At 48.5% G+C, this 14568-nt stretch overlaps 1 protein-coding gene across 4 annotated transcripts in view; it reads left to right on the top strand.

Moving 5' to 3' along the window:
• Positions 1-14568, top strand: part of CRTC1 (CREB regulated transcription coactivator 1) — a 52885-nt gene continuing 38317 nt past the window's right edge. Inside the window, exon 1 of one of the 4 annotated variants that reach the window (XM_080566423.1) lies at positions 1-243. In XM_080566423.1, coding sequence (XP_080422549.1) covers positions 118-243 — 126 coding nt within the window. In that variant the 5' untranslated portion in view covers positions 1-117. The remainder of the gene's footprint in view (positions 244-14568) is intronic. The other 3 variants (XM_080566422.1, XM_080566420.1, XM_080566421.1) reach the window with 3 other exon arrangements.

Raw genomic sequence — 14568 nt, 5'->3', positions numbered from 1 at the left:
GGCCCCCCCCTCCGCTTGCCGCTCCGCGCGTGCGCGCCGCCCTCCCTCCTCCTCCCCCCCCCCCCGCCCTCCTCCCCCCCCCGTCCGGCGCGGGGAGGGGGATGCGGACGGGGGAAGATGGCGGCGTCGAACAACCCGCGGAAATTCAGCGAGAAGATCGCCCTGCACAACCAGAAGCAGGCCGAGGAGACGGCGGCCTTCGAGGAGGTCATGAAGGACCTGAGCCTCACCCGCGCCCACCGGGTGAGGAGGCGCCGGGGGGGGGGGGGGGGCGGGCTGAGGGAGCCCCCGGTGGTGACGGGAGGGCGGAGGGGGAGGGGGGGGGGTGAGGATGAGGAGGGTGAGGAGGGTGAGGGGGGGAGGAAGGGCGGCGCCCCCCCCCCATCGTCTCCCTCCTTCCCCTCACGGAGCCCCCCCCCCCCCCCCCGGGCCGGGGGCAGCGGCAGCGGGCGGGGCGGGGGCAGCGCCCCCTGGTGGGGGCGGGCGGAGGCCTCGGGTCGGGGCGGGGGGCAGCGCCCCCCCCCCCGCAGCCCCCATCCGCCGGGAACGGGGCTTGGGGGGGGGGGGGGTCGGGGTGGGCTGAGGGGGGGCTGCGAGGTGCGGCAGGGCCCGCTCGAGGCCCGCGTGTGGCGTCGGGGGGGGGGGGGCTGTGAGTTAGGGCCCCCTCGCCCCTTTCCAGGTCCCTCTCGGAGCGGGGGGGTCCCCGTCCTTCGCCCCTTGCCAGGCCCGGCTCTAAGGGGGGGGGTCCCCACCCCTCACACCTTGCTAGGCCTGGTTCTGAGGGAGCTGGGGGGGGCCCTGGGACAGGCCTGGCTTTGGGGGGGGGGTGTCACCATCCTTCAGCCCTTGTCAGGCCTGGCTCTGAGGGGGTGGCCCCCATCCCTTATTCCTTGTCAGGCCCGGCTCTGAGGGGTGTCCCCATCCATCAGCCCTTGCCAGGCCCGGCTTTGAGGGGGGGGTGTCCGTGTCCCTCACCCCTTTCCAGGTCCCTCTCTGAGCGGGGGGGTCCCCATCCTTCACCCCTTTCCAGGCCCGGCTCTGAGGGGAGCTCTAACGGGGGTGTTCGTGTCCCTCACCCCTTGCCAGGCCTGGTTCTGAGGGGTTGGGGGGGGCTCTAAGGGAGGAGGTCCCCATCCCTCACCCCTTCCCAGGCCCGGCTCGGGGGGGGGTGCCTCTGCTCGCCCCCACACCACGGCCCTGAGCCTTGCCCACCCTGAGGGCTGCCGGAGCACCCCGGGAGCTGCAGGACCGAGTGTCGCCTCCTTTCCCTCCTGGGCGCAGGCTGCTGCCCTTCCAAACCCTCCGTGGCTCCTGCCGGCTCCGCAAAGCCCGGCCGCAGGAGCTAACGGCAGCAGGAAGGCGTTTGCCGAGCACCGGCTGCGTTTTCTGGTTCACATCCCTGGGTATCCGAGCTTTTCTGCGCCGTTCTCCTCTCACCTGCTCGTGTCAACGTTTTCGTTTCTCTTTTAACTGTTTAAGGAAAATTTACAACCTTGTTTGTGGCTGAAGGGGGAACGAGAGAGCGCACGGTTGGGTTCGCAGTAAAACCTTTTATTCCTCTGTGTCAGGATAGGGTAAATATTTGTTTTGACTTGGTGCTGCTGCTGGTCAGGTGTAAAACAAAGGCACGCTGCTGCTGTCAGCCCCGGCTCGGAAAGGTGCGGGTCGGAGCTGCGCGTGCTGAACTATTTGTTGATGTCTCACGCAGGATGCTGTGCTGGAGCTGCTGCTGGAGTTAGCTGAGAGCATGGCGAGGACAGGTTAGAGATGTTGGCAGTCACTGGAGCCTTCTTGTTCCTTGAACCTCTGTTACGCCCGTGTAGCTCCGTGCCCTGTTTTATTGCCTTTCGGTGGCCAGTCCTTGGCTACCGCTGGAGAGCTGGATATTCTTGGGAGAGTTCTTGAAGCCTGCGATTAGAGATGGTCCTTCAGTTAGCTCTTACGTTTGGCATTCTCCTTCTGCGAGATAAGGGCGTCCGTAAGTAAGAATCCCGATTTGGTTTCTCCCAGATCTGAGCGTTCCTACTCCAGGCTTTGCAGATGCAAACCCACTTTATTTTCAAGAACCTGGTATTGAGGAAAGGACCCAAGCTGAATAAGTTGTCTGAGGATTCTGGGTACTGAAGTGATGGAAACACTGACCAAACAGCTGAGTAAAATGTCTCCTTTGTAGACTTTTTCTTCTAAATTCCATGATTTCATCTGTGTTTAAAATACAGTATAAAAGCAAAAAGGGGTTAAGCACAACTTTGCCGTTTGCTCTCATTTTCATTTGGCAACCAGCGCTTTGCTGTCAGTTCGAAAATGCGTTACTCAGTTTGTGGAAGCAGCCCAAAATTTCTGCTGCCTTTTCATTATTAGTAATTGTCTTTTTGCAATGTTTACCATCTTGTCTGTTTTATTGTTAGTTACTGGTCACAGCAGAGGCAGGGAACTACTGTTCCACCATTTCTGGTGCGTTCCCATGCTGTTTCTGAGCCTGCTTTGGGACTTGGTAATCTTCCACCTATTTGTGCTGCTCAGCCCATCTGAGATCTTTATGTTATGTGGTTTTTTTTTTGCCCAGGACAAAGCAGTGTGTGATATTCACCCTTTCCCTGTATATTGCAGTTGGCAAAAAAAAATAATCCCTTTGCAAATTAAATCGCTTGGGTTTCCAAAGCATCCCCCCGTTTTCAGGAGCAGCAGAGTCCTGTCTTTCAGCTGCCCGATGCAAAACGCGTTTTAGCTGTTCTGGGAGACACAGAGCCTGCAAAGAGCCTTGGAGGTGGGTGGCTGATAGAAGCACTGGATCTGCTTAATTGTCTTGTGAGTGGGACCTTCGTGTTTATAATCCAGAGATTTCTGCCAGTCCCATAGTAACAAAGTGGGTGAGAAGAGGGGGAGTTTGTTCTGTGTGACTCCGGTATTTTGCTTGTGGTTCTGCTCCTTTCCTTTTTTTTTTTTTTTCATGTAAAGCGTGAAATTCTAGAACCGCACCGATTTCTGCCTTGGGGATGAGTTGTTTACCAGGGCCTACTCTCAGTTTCTGTTGTAACACAGCCCGGTGGTGATCGCTGCTGCTGCTGCTGCCTTTTAAAATTGCAATTAACGAAACAATAACGTGCAAGATGACACAGATACTGCTGGGCTCTTCAGATGGCATCTGAAGGATTTAAGTTTTTAAAGCTTGTCACCTGAGTTTTAGAGGCAGTTTTTGTTCGGTCAGAAACGTTCTCAGGTTTCCAGGGCTGATTGCTTATTTATTTATTTAAAATACACGTCGTTAAAGTCACTTACTTTTGAGGGATTTCAGCTGGAGCTGTGTTTGAGCTCCCTCTTATGGGCTTTGCAGTGTTACCTTGAGAAGGAGACCCCCTAAAACCCCTAAACCCCAAAAGTTGGGGCTCCGGCTGGAGCGCTGGGCTGACAGTGATGGTACCGCAGCGAAAAGAGGGAGGAGAAGAAATGAGGTGAGCGACGGTGTCGGGATGCATTCTGCACAATTCCAACACCGCTTGCACACCTTCCACGTGCACGTGGCCCCCGTGCAGGCAACTCGAGGAAGGTGTTTCGGTGAACTGCTGCTTATGGCGCCTCTCAGAAGAGGACCTCTGGTAACAGCCGATAGTCCTCAGTGATGCAAAATTCATTTTCTCTGCTCCCAAGTCCTTAGCTCAGTGCGTTGTCAGTCTGTGGTGGTGCCGGGGCAGGGGCTGTCTGCGTCTTTTTAGGCGTCATCAGAAGTTGTGCGTGCCCGTGTTGCTTTTCAAGGTATTGAGAACTGTGTGAAGTGAAAAGTATTTCGCATTCACATTTTAAATATTTTCAACTTGAGTATTTTAAATGTAGAGGTCCAGTTTTAAGTATTTTTTTTTCAAGCTTAAACGGAACAAAATAGCATAGCTATCCACTGGTAGCCATTTAGCTGCAGTGAAATAAAAAGAAAATAGAGTAAAAACAACCCCCAGTTTGTGTTCATACATGCACATGGGCGCACACCTCCCTAATAAAATTAATCCTTAAGTGTGAAGCGGTTATTTGTTTACCTGCTTCTGCTTGCTGCAGCAGAGATCAAAATCCACAGATCTTCATTAGATGTAGCTAGTATGCAAAACAGTGTTTAAAAGCTTACTTAAATCGGGAACGCTGATCTGCAGCTTTAAAAATGATAAACGCTCACGGTGGTGAGACGGTGTCACCGTGATTCCTGATGCCTTCAGGATGTTTTTATTTAATAATTTGATTAAAAAAAAAAAAAGAAATTCCCGGCTGCCTGATAGCGTTTTCCTGTGACTGAAAGATATTAAAGAAATGCATCAAATCAGTTCTCAGCCCTCCTGAAACAGAAACGTTGGACTTGGAGCTCTGTGCGCTGCTTTTCCGTCGCTGCTGCCCCAGCGGAGGGTCCAGACCCTGCGTCCGCCGTGCCCGGACCAAGAAATGGGGCGCGGGGGTCTCCCCCTCCAGCCCACCCCGGGGTGCTGCCGGTCTCAACCGCGCGTCCTGAAATGGCGGTGCGGCCTCGGGAATCCCGCGCAGGAATCGAAGTGAAAATGGGTGAAAAGGTAGAGATGAGCTGCCCGCGGGGGCACAAAGGGTCTCTGTGCTCCTGCAGCCGCCCGCTGCCGCCCTGAGCTGTCCAAGGTAAACAGAGCGAGTCCCGTGTGATGTGCCACGCTGCCCAGCTCGCGTGCTTCTCGCAGCAGCGTAGCGTTGCCGCTTGTAAACCTCGTCGGGGGTTTGTTGTGTTATTTTCCTAAGGAGACGCCGACTTTTTGATTATTCATCATTCACGGGCATTACAGCTGCTCGCAGACGGAGCCTTTCTGCGCAGCGGCCAGCTCCCTCTGCTCTGATGATCTCGCAGAGTTACGGATGGGCCGCTGGCACGCGGGGCTGTAATTGTACAGCTGATGTATGTCACTACGTTGTTTGTAGCTCACCGGATGAACGGGTGGAGCTCTGCTCAGCCCGCTGCAGTTCGGAGTTTTCTTTAGCTTCAGCCGTGGAGAATATTTGCAGAAATTTACATTATTTATACAAGTTAGTCGTTTTGTAGGAGTATGAACGAATTTGTAAGGAATTTTGTGAGAACTTTGTAAGAACGTATTGTTCTCAGAGCTACCTGCAGTCAGCTCTCCCAGCTGTTGGAGGGTGATCGGGGGTTTTCCTCAGAGTGAATTTCACACCTGCAAAGCTGTTTTTGCAGAGTTGAGCTCTGCTTACAGTTAAGATCCTGAGAAGTTTTAGGTCTGGCTACTGATTTTGATTTTTTTTTACGTCCTGTGTTTACAAGTAGAGGTACGTGGTGTTGATGGCTTTGAGGTATAGTTGCAAAGGCAGGAGTTACAAACCTACAGGAGCAAAAAGCTCAGTCAACAGGAGTCGGTTCTGTATTAATCTGCGTTACCTGCTGGCATCCGCAGAGCGGCAGAGGAAAATGAGCCTTGTCCCCAGTAAGTGTTGGGGAGTGGACCACAGACCTGTACCTCAGGAATCCCTCAAGCATTTTTCAGGAATAGGTTACGCTAAAACCTGATTGCAGTGCTGATTTGGTCGAGGTGCAAACCTCCTTCAGTTTCACTTGAATTTCTTTTCTACCATGCAAACTTCGTTTTACTTCCCTGACCACCTTGGATTCCCTGTGAGAGCTGGGAAGGCGCCTGCTTTAACCTGCAGTTCATCGAGCGCTAAACAGACCGACTTGTTTTCTGGTCTCTGATCGATTTATGATGCCAATGACTTCAGTTGGGATTCCCTTACTGTCCTGGTAGGCAGCGGACCCGCGTTAAACCCAGCAACGAGCCCAGGCTTCGAGGTGGGCGCCGGCCCCGCGGCCTCCAGCTCTTGCTCGACACGCGGTACGAAACCACCGAGCGCTGCTGGGCGCCTGCACCGGGGCAGTCGTGGGATGCTGATTTGGCAAAAAGCAGATATTTCCTCAAACATGATCAATGGGGATTTAAACAAAAGAGCTTAAAGGCTAAATATTTGTCTTAGTTTTCTGGTTTTTGCCTCTAATTGCCGAGGAGCGTGTTCTGGGGCTGAATTACAGCAGCGTTGTCAATTTCCATGAAGGCGCTGATCAGTCTCTCGTGATCTGTGCCATCAATATTTTTGTACCTGATGCACCATCTGTAACTCAAGGATACCTCAGGGCGCTTTGCAGCAAGTGGGATACCATACCTTTTTAAAAAAATAGACGTATTTTCCTTTTTCAACGAGCATTTCTAGTTGTGGTGGCTGGAGCTTTACCCTGGCGTTCCTGTGAATGTGCTGCAGTAGCTGTTGCTTTGTAGCCGAGGATATATGGTAGCTGACAGGCTTGGAGTAAGTGGGTGAAAAGAAGCAAACTGTCAAAATCTGGTAGATTTTTTTGCGAACATAAGCTTGCAGCAGTGTTCATTTTGTGACAGCAAGAAGTTGCGACCTCGGTGCTGCTTCCCTTTTTTTCTTTTGGTCTAAACTACTTCAATTTCAACAAAAAAAAAAAATGCAGTCCCAAAGGCTTTGGTGTAAACTAGAGGTGGCAGCCAAAGTGTAAGTATTTATTAACTCATTAGCTAAGATCTGTGTATATGATAGTGTGTAGGAGTTAATATTTAAAATGCTGCTTTGATTTGTGTCAGCTGATTTGCATAGGATGTTTAGTGCTGTGTAAATGATATCCAGGAATACGATTTCTGTCAAGATCTCCTCTGGCACTTGTCGAGCCAAACGAGCTTTGCAGGAGTGCGTGTTTGTCAACCAGCGATGTTTTCATATGATCTCATTGCTACTTTATAAATCATAAAGTCGTAGCTGAGCGTTGATAATAGTTTTGTTTTGCAAATTATTTCCCAGGAACTGCAAATTCTTCCCCTTGTACCAGAACAATCCTTTGCAATCAAACAACAACAACGCCACACACCCACAAAAACTGGGTCTTAAATAATGCAGCAGAAGCGTTCCAAGCTCAGGCTGCAGTAACAGTTCTGCAGCACTGATGATCCTTCCTGGTGTAAAAGCCTGTATTTTACGGGCACGTTTTCCTCAGAATACGTATTTTTCTTTTCTTGCAAGTTAGTCCTGTCCCTTGCTGGACCACTCGGTCGTGGTTTTTAATAGGGCTGCATGTCACCGTGTACCAGTGCGATGTGTTGATGGCAGGCTGCACTTCTTTTAGGTGAATTTTCAATTAATTTTGACACCCAACTATTACTTCCTACGTTAGAATTATTTTCCTTGACAGGCCGAGGTTTCAAAGGGAGGGAATTGGGGATGATTTCCCCAAATCCGTGTATTTTCAGGCAGATGATGACGGTTCTCAGCTCCGGGTGTATGTCTGCTGTTTGTGACACTTTTCTGTGCTCGGTCCTCTTTGGACACCTCGTGGTGGAAGCAGCATCCTGTAGCGGTGCAGAAGAGTCTTCCTCTCTCGTTCTGGAGTCCTTACGCGGTGTTTTGACATCTGTAAGCGGGGTTAAGGGAGAAAAACCTGTGGCAGAAGGGAAGACTGTGATTAACACATTGCCTTTTCACCTTTTTCCTTTCCTTGCAGCCCTGTGTCGGTCATGTTCATGGTGGATGCTCATTATTGGAGGGGGAGCTGGCTTTTCCCTCGTTCCGTCTGCAGGTGCAACACGTGGTGACTGTCCTCATTGTGGGTTTTCAGTCGTGGGTCCACGCGACCCCGCTCCCCCGGCTTCTTTGGTGTTTTTCCGCTCGTGAGGGAAGAGCAAAAATAATACCTTACGGATTGAGCAAGTTGCCACCAGCCTACGCGGATCCAAATGTCTTATTGACCTTCTCATTGTAATTAGATTTTTCACTTCTGCAGTGCAATGATTACATCGCGGGAGCATTTTGCATTCGAAGAATTTGGACTCTAATGGCAGGCTTTTTTTAATACCTGGGGGATTGTCTGGAGCTCTGTCGTTGGAGCTATAAGCAGTTCCCTGAGCCTTAATACGAGGGCTTAAGGGTGCGCTGCAGTGGGAGCAGCGCGAGGAATTGGTGGGCTGCGAAGTTTCCTGGTGATTTTGGGGATGTGGGAATTTTCGGTGTCGTGGTGAAATGGCTTTCTCAGTCCCCGAACCTCCAGGAGCCTCGGCAGCAGCTGACTCAGGTTTGTTCTGCAGCACTCAGGTCCTAACGGAGCTGGCTGCGCTCGTGGCTGCCCCCCGAGCACGGCTAGGTGCAGCTGACAAACTCCAAGGAGCCCAAACATGCCCTGTTTGTCTCCTAATTTACAAAACTTGTAGGGTTACATAACTGAATTTTCATTCTTTCGCTAAAAATAAAAAATGGAACATAAAAGCTATTTTTGTCTTGCTTAATGAGGGCATCTCCGCTTTTTTTCTCATTCTTTTTCTGAGACATTTCACTAGGAGGAGTGGGTACCATTTGGGAACGCTTTTGTTAGACTGGACACATTCATCCTCTGAGGTGTTGCCAGTCAGCCAGCAAGCAGATGTGTTGCCCTACTCAGAACGAGTATTTCCTTTAAAGTGCGCTGCTAGAAGAATAATAATCATCAGTAAAATAAATAGATTTTGAGCATAGCACTAGATTTAACTACATCAGCAAGGCAAGGATTTCTTTTTGCTATCAAACAATCAATGAGTTTCGAGTACGGATCCTCTCTGCAGTATTCCACCGAATTATCGGCGCCGTACACGCGTTGCTCGTTCTGAAACCCGTTCAGAAAAGGAGGGTGGCACTCTGGGAACTGACACGGGATCCGGTTTGTTTTTAAAAGCAGTGCAAATCAGGTTTGGTTCATATTGTAGCTTAGCTTGGCTCTCCGCCCGGTGATAGAGCAGAACTCTGAAGAATAGTCACTATTTTAAGTCTCCTTGTGCTGTATCCTGTTTTTACTTGCGACTCAGTTGTGACTGCTAAGTTTCAAACAGTAAACCTTTGTTCCCCAGAAATAGCAAAGTGTTTTTAAACACAGAGTGACAGCCTGCGTATTGAACTTTATTGTTATCATTAGTCAAATTCTGCAAGGTTTGTTGGGACTGATTCTGTGCCCTCAGACCACGAGATATCCAGTGGCTCATAACAGTTTGTTTTCTGGAGATAGTTAAATGCAGCTGATGTGTAAACAAGTCCCACTCTCAGAAGTTCTGCTTGTATAAAAAAATTAAATATATACCTATATATATTTAACGAAATTCAGCATTAATGCTACCTTCTTCCCTTTCCCCTAGCTTTTTCTCTGCGACGCGTAAGCATTCTGGTTTGGTCTCTTTGGATTTACAGGGTAAAGGTTTTTTTGCTCTGGAGTGTAATGTGGATGTGGGCTGGTTTCTAAATAGTAACGGTACACGGGGAGGTGAGATGTTTTCGCTTTCACATGAATTCTAGAAGACACCTGGGGATGGGGGCCCGGGGATGGGTGTAATTTTTATGGCCCCGTTTCCTCCCAGTTTTGGAGCTGAGGCAATCTGGGGACTTGGTTTCAGCTCACGAATGGTGCCTTGGAATTTGTAGATGACTCATAACAGGACAAAACAATCCAGTTAAGTGATTCGAGGTCTTAAATAATCTCTTCAACAGGAAGGTGAAGAAAACATCATGAACTCATGAGTAATAATTGGCTCTCTTGGAGTGCTAAAAGTGCAGTGATTGCTCGTTGGCAGGGACTCAAGTGATCCCTGTTTAAGCTTTGCTGATCGATATATATTTCAGCTCTTATGAATGAAATTTATTTGACTGGATTATAATGCTTTTAGCAAAGCGGTATTACAGTTACCAGTTGGGAGAAGTTTGTTTTAAGTCGGCTTGCAGTAGTGACGCTTTGCACCTGAGCTGCTCGGCTGCGGGGGCTGGGGCCGGGTGTAATCTTTTCAGATTTGCTTTTCGCCTGCTCCCTGCATCACAGATCAGCCAGGTGGCCGAGACGGGCTTTCGAGGAGGAAGAGCCTACAGCAGGATGACTACTGTGCCTCCTGAAACACAGAGAGAGCGGTCCTTCTGCTCGCAGTCCTTTGCTTTCTGGACATAAAGCAAAAAGTAAATGATTTGAGATAGTCCCAAAAGTAAACCGATACGAATACCTTCCTCAGGTGGCTAGCATTCTCATAGACACTAGGGATGAGAACTTACTCCTTCACCTCCTCTTCAAAGCACAGAATCATTCAGGACTCTATAGAGGTTTTTATGCAGCCCCAAGGGATCCATGCTGGTGTTCCAGAAGAAGCATCCCCTCTGAGACCTGGCGGTTACTGGTAAGCAACTGGAATCGCAGCATCTGTGTTTTACATCGGGCCACCTTTAAGTCAATCAGGTATATAAAAGCTAACTTGAGCTTTTATATACTACATACAGCTAGCTTGCTGTCCCCTGTCCTCTAACTAGAGGATTTCATTACTGTAGTGGTGAAAACCCCTTCTGAGTTCAGTTTGGGTTTTGATTGCATCTGGGGAGGGCTCCTGTTTCCTTCTGGCTCCGTGAGATAGAGGGGCAGGATTCTGCCCCCCCTTCCTGTCCCTGCGGGCCCTTGTACAGAGTTGGTTTGAGCCGGGCTGCTCGCGGGCTGTAGCAGAATCCCTTTGGTTCTGGTCCTTGAATGTCACCTCCCGTTTCGTGGTTAATTTCTAAAGACTTTGAGAAAGGAAAACCATCCGTCCTTGGACAGCGTGTTTGATAGTGTACGTAGCTATCCACTGATAACAATCAGAGCGGTGCTGGGTCTTGTGTGTTTGGTAAGCCCGAGCCTGTGCTGCTCTGCCTCTAGCGAAGAGTTTGCTGTGAACTGGTTCAGTGTGGCAAAAACAAAGCTGTTGCTGTCTTGTGGCTGCTAAATTCCAGTTTATTGCGACAGATTTTTCCCCCAAAAAAGAAGCAAAAATCCATTTTTTTTTTTTGCTCAAATTTTTATTATTATTGACTGTGTTTGGGCTGGCCTGCAGAGTTTTTTTGTATGTGTCCCAAAATGTCGATGTGATAATGGAACAAATACTTGAAAGTGACTTAAATGACAGTTACGGTGATGGAAGAGTAAACAATGATGTAGCAGTTCTGAAAGCCTGGGTTCAAATCCAGTTCATACCATATGTCTGGATTTTTTCGTGGTAATTTTCACTTAGTTTGTAGTAGACATTTGGCTTCCTGTTTTGGCTTGGTAGTACTTTTCTCTGCAATATCTATTGCACTAGGATACTAACAGCATTATAAGGCCAAATAGGATTGGCAGAGGCAACAAGGGAAACTTTCGCTCTGCTTGTCCGCACTTGTCTGTTTCTAGCCAGTGTTAAAATCTTCACTTTCATGACAATAAAAACATACTAAAATTCAAAAAAACATGGCAAAACACTGTGTTATAAAGCTGATGATGGAATATTTTAAATCCCAAGCGACCCAGACGGAGCAGCTGCTATCACTGTGGATTATACCTTTCCTCTAAACTTCAGACTTCATTTCCTTTACCAGTCTTCCTGGGAGGAACAGCTGTGCATTTGGATCCGCTGCTGCTCTTGGATCAGTACTTGAAACTGCAGGAAATAAGTTGTTTTAAAAAGCTGGCTTGATGGAGTTTCTTCCTGATTGTGACAGCCCAAAGGAGAGGGAAATGCGAGGGATTCTCTTTTCTTTTTCGTTGACAAATTCATCTGTGAAGCTTGTCTCCATTAGCCAGAGAGCTGTGAAGAAGCTGGTTGTGCTTTTTCCGCTCCAGTGCTACTCTGTGTGTGCGGGTTTGCTTTTCCTTGTTGCCCTGCCTGGCTGATTATTCAGAAAGAAAAGAACAGTGTCACTCGCTTTGCAGCAGGCGCATTTAAATGTGCTCTGATTTTTAGAAGAATGCAGTTTTCAGAGTTCCCTTTTTTATTTCTGCAGCGTTCATTAGCTTTAAAGCGCTGATAGACTGCTCACTTCTGTGTAATTCTAGATATTTTTAAGCTAGCTCCGTGGTCAAGCCATTTTCTAGAGAATCAGTGTCTTTGATCACAGAACTTCAACTGTAATTTCCTGATACTGCATCTTTATGGTAGGCAGGGTAGCATTAGGTGCTCTGAAATACAGTTTAAAAGGAGTGGTTTCACATCACACGGTTTATTTCCCCTGCCCATCAGGACGTACTTAGCATTGAGGAGAAACTCCTTGCGTACACATGCTTCTGTGGATGCATGCTCAAATGAATTAATGTTATTAGAATTCATCATCTAATTTTTAATTACTTGGAAAATGAAAGTGAAGGGCTAAAATCGCAAATAGACACCCATCTCTTCCTTATCCACTTATCGAGCTATTAGATAACATGCGTAGGTGGATTTTAATCTGTACATCTAAATAATGGAAGTCTTTTTAATTATTCGCAATAAACTGTCAAAAACCCAACAGCACGATTAAAACCAGTCAGTATTAACTTATCAGTTGTGCTCAAGCTATGAAAGCTTTATGTACATTTAACAGTCAGGCGTTCCAAAAGTCTTCCCAATCTTCGTTCAGCCCCTTGTGCACGAGCAGGATGATAGTCTTTAATTAATTTATCACGAATTCCCCCACGAGGCTGCGCCCCCTGCCTCGTGCAACACGAAGCAGATAACGGTAGCTCACCGGGAGGCCGTTCAATATCGGGGCTTATCGGTGCTGTTCAGCTCGTGGCCCGGGGCCTCGGAGCACGCCGCTCAAACTCGGGTTTGCTGATAGGAAAGTGAAGCCCCTGAGGAAGCGCTCCGTGCCGTACGCTGTTCAGGAATCCTTGTTCAAAACCAACATAATCTTTATGGGTTTCTTGTAGGGCGATTATTCTCATTTTGTAGGAAGATAGCTGGGGTGCAAGCTTTGGAATAAAAGGACTTGGTGTTTGGAGCGTCCTGTTTGCCAGATCTGCTGCCCCAGGGGAAGCAGTACCCAGTTTTTGAAGTGCCTTATGCACGGCACGGGTCCAGGAGAAGCCCTTCAGACCCAGCTAGCATCTCTGCCAGACCCCCAATATTTTGTGTTGGGTAATCTGAAAAAAGCAACCGTCTCTGAACAAGGCTTTAGCTGCTCCAGCGGTGTTGTGAGGACTTTGGTGGCAGGGAGAGGACAAACGCCTGGCCGCTGTAACCGCCAGGCCCTGCTCTCTTGGTCTTTGACTCATCGTTTTCATACCTTCCAGCTGCCACGAGAGCAAAGACGAGGCGTCCTCAGACATCAGTGTTCTTCGGTAGGCAGCCCTGAAACACAGCGTGAAGTTGGACCACGCAGCTGAGGTAGCCGGGTGTTGGACTCATCCTCTTGGGGCTCGAGCTTTTGTCTCCCGTTTCCCTTCTACTATCAAAAGCCCATCTGCGGGGTGGGCTAGCTGAGAGAAACCAAGCGAACCCACCGTGGTTTTTTTGCTAGTTAAGCTTCTTTAACGAGGTGTCTTTCAGGTCCTGAGAGTTCTGGTGCAAGGAGAGGGGAAGGTTATTCAGCTTTCCTGGGGAAGAATTAGCCAGAGCGCCGAGACTGCGTTCCCCGTGGCGTGATCTGCTCGCTCGCGTTACAAAACTGTGTCCTCCGTTGCTCATGAAACTTTGCGCTGCTAATAACTTTCTCTATCTTCTCATTATTAATATTAATTTTAAGTCTCTGGCTTTAATGAGATTGTGTCTGGGTCTGCTGATGTGGAGATGGCCTGACAGCCGAATACCTGCTGTAATTAATGAAATTGTGGCTAACGTTTAAATTTTCTCGTCTTACCAGGGTTCTCTTTTATTGCTTTCTGAGTCCTTCCTCATTTAATTAAATAAATTCTAGACAATTTTTATGAAGAGTTGTTTTAGTAAATGAGCAGTTACTTCGATGTGTATTTATTTTAGAAATTGATTGGATAGCCAGTACTGAGTTCTAAAAAATGGGTTTATAGTACAAATTTCAGAATATTAACAGGAAAAGGGTTAGTTTGAGGTAGAGGGAGGACCCAAACTGTTTTGGTGGTCAGAGCACCTAGTTAATTGTTGGATAGTTTTCAGCAACTTGAACACAAATGTAAAGAACTTTTTAATTTAACAGTTAGATGGCTAATTAGGTGATTTGTAGCTAATGGCTATATTGCCACCAAGTCTAAATGCAATAACTGTGAATCATTAAATAGAAGTTAACTGATCTTCCTTTTTAAGGCTGTGTTTGCTTTTCTTATCAACATGAGGATTGTGAATGGGAAGAAATCTCCCTTTGAAGAAAATACTTCCCCTGGGATTCCACTGAGTAACTGACTTGTCTTGAGGGTTTGTTTAACTTAATGTTTAATTTCACGCTGGAGAAAGAAGCCAGATTAGTAGTTCTGGAGGCTTGCTTGCTCACGGAGGAGGAAGAGCGAGCGCACTTGACCTGGAAAGTTTCTCACTGCGCTGCCTGCATGGTCTGAAAACTCTGCCTCCGTGGGCGAGGGGGCACGGGGGTCTCCGCCGCCGGTCTGTGGCTGTTCTGCAGTGATGCCGAGCACGGTAATCTAAGTGCTTCTTCACTGAGGTGGACCCTTCTACCGCGAGCTGGGCTGTGAATTCATTCCTAGGGAATGAGGGATCAGAAAATAGCAGTGACATATTAACGGGGACGCCAAATCAATCCCAGCTGGCCTAAAATCTCCGGGCACCTGCACATTCTTTTCTGCGGCACTTCCTGCTTCTG

This window comes from Anser brachyrhynchus, assembly GCF_964034855.1.
Source record: "Anser brachyrhynchus genome assembly, chromosome: 23".
Classification (NCBI taxonomy): Eukaryota; Metazoa; Chordata; class Aves; order Anseriformes; family Anatidae; genus Anser; species Anser brachyrhynchus.
This window is presented reverse-complemented; position numbering and strand designations above follow the sequence as displayed.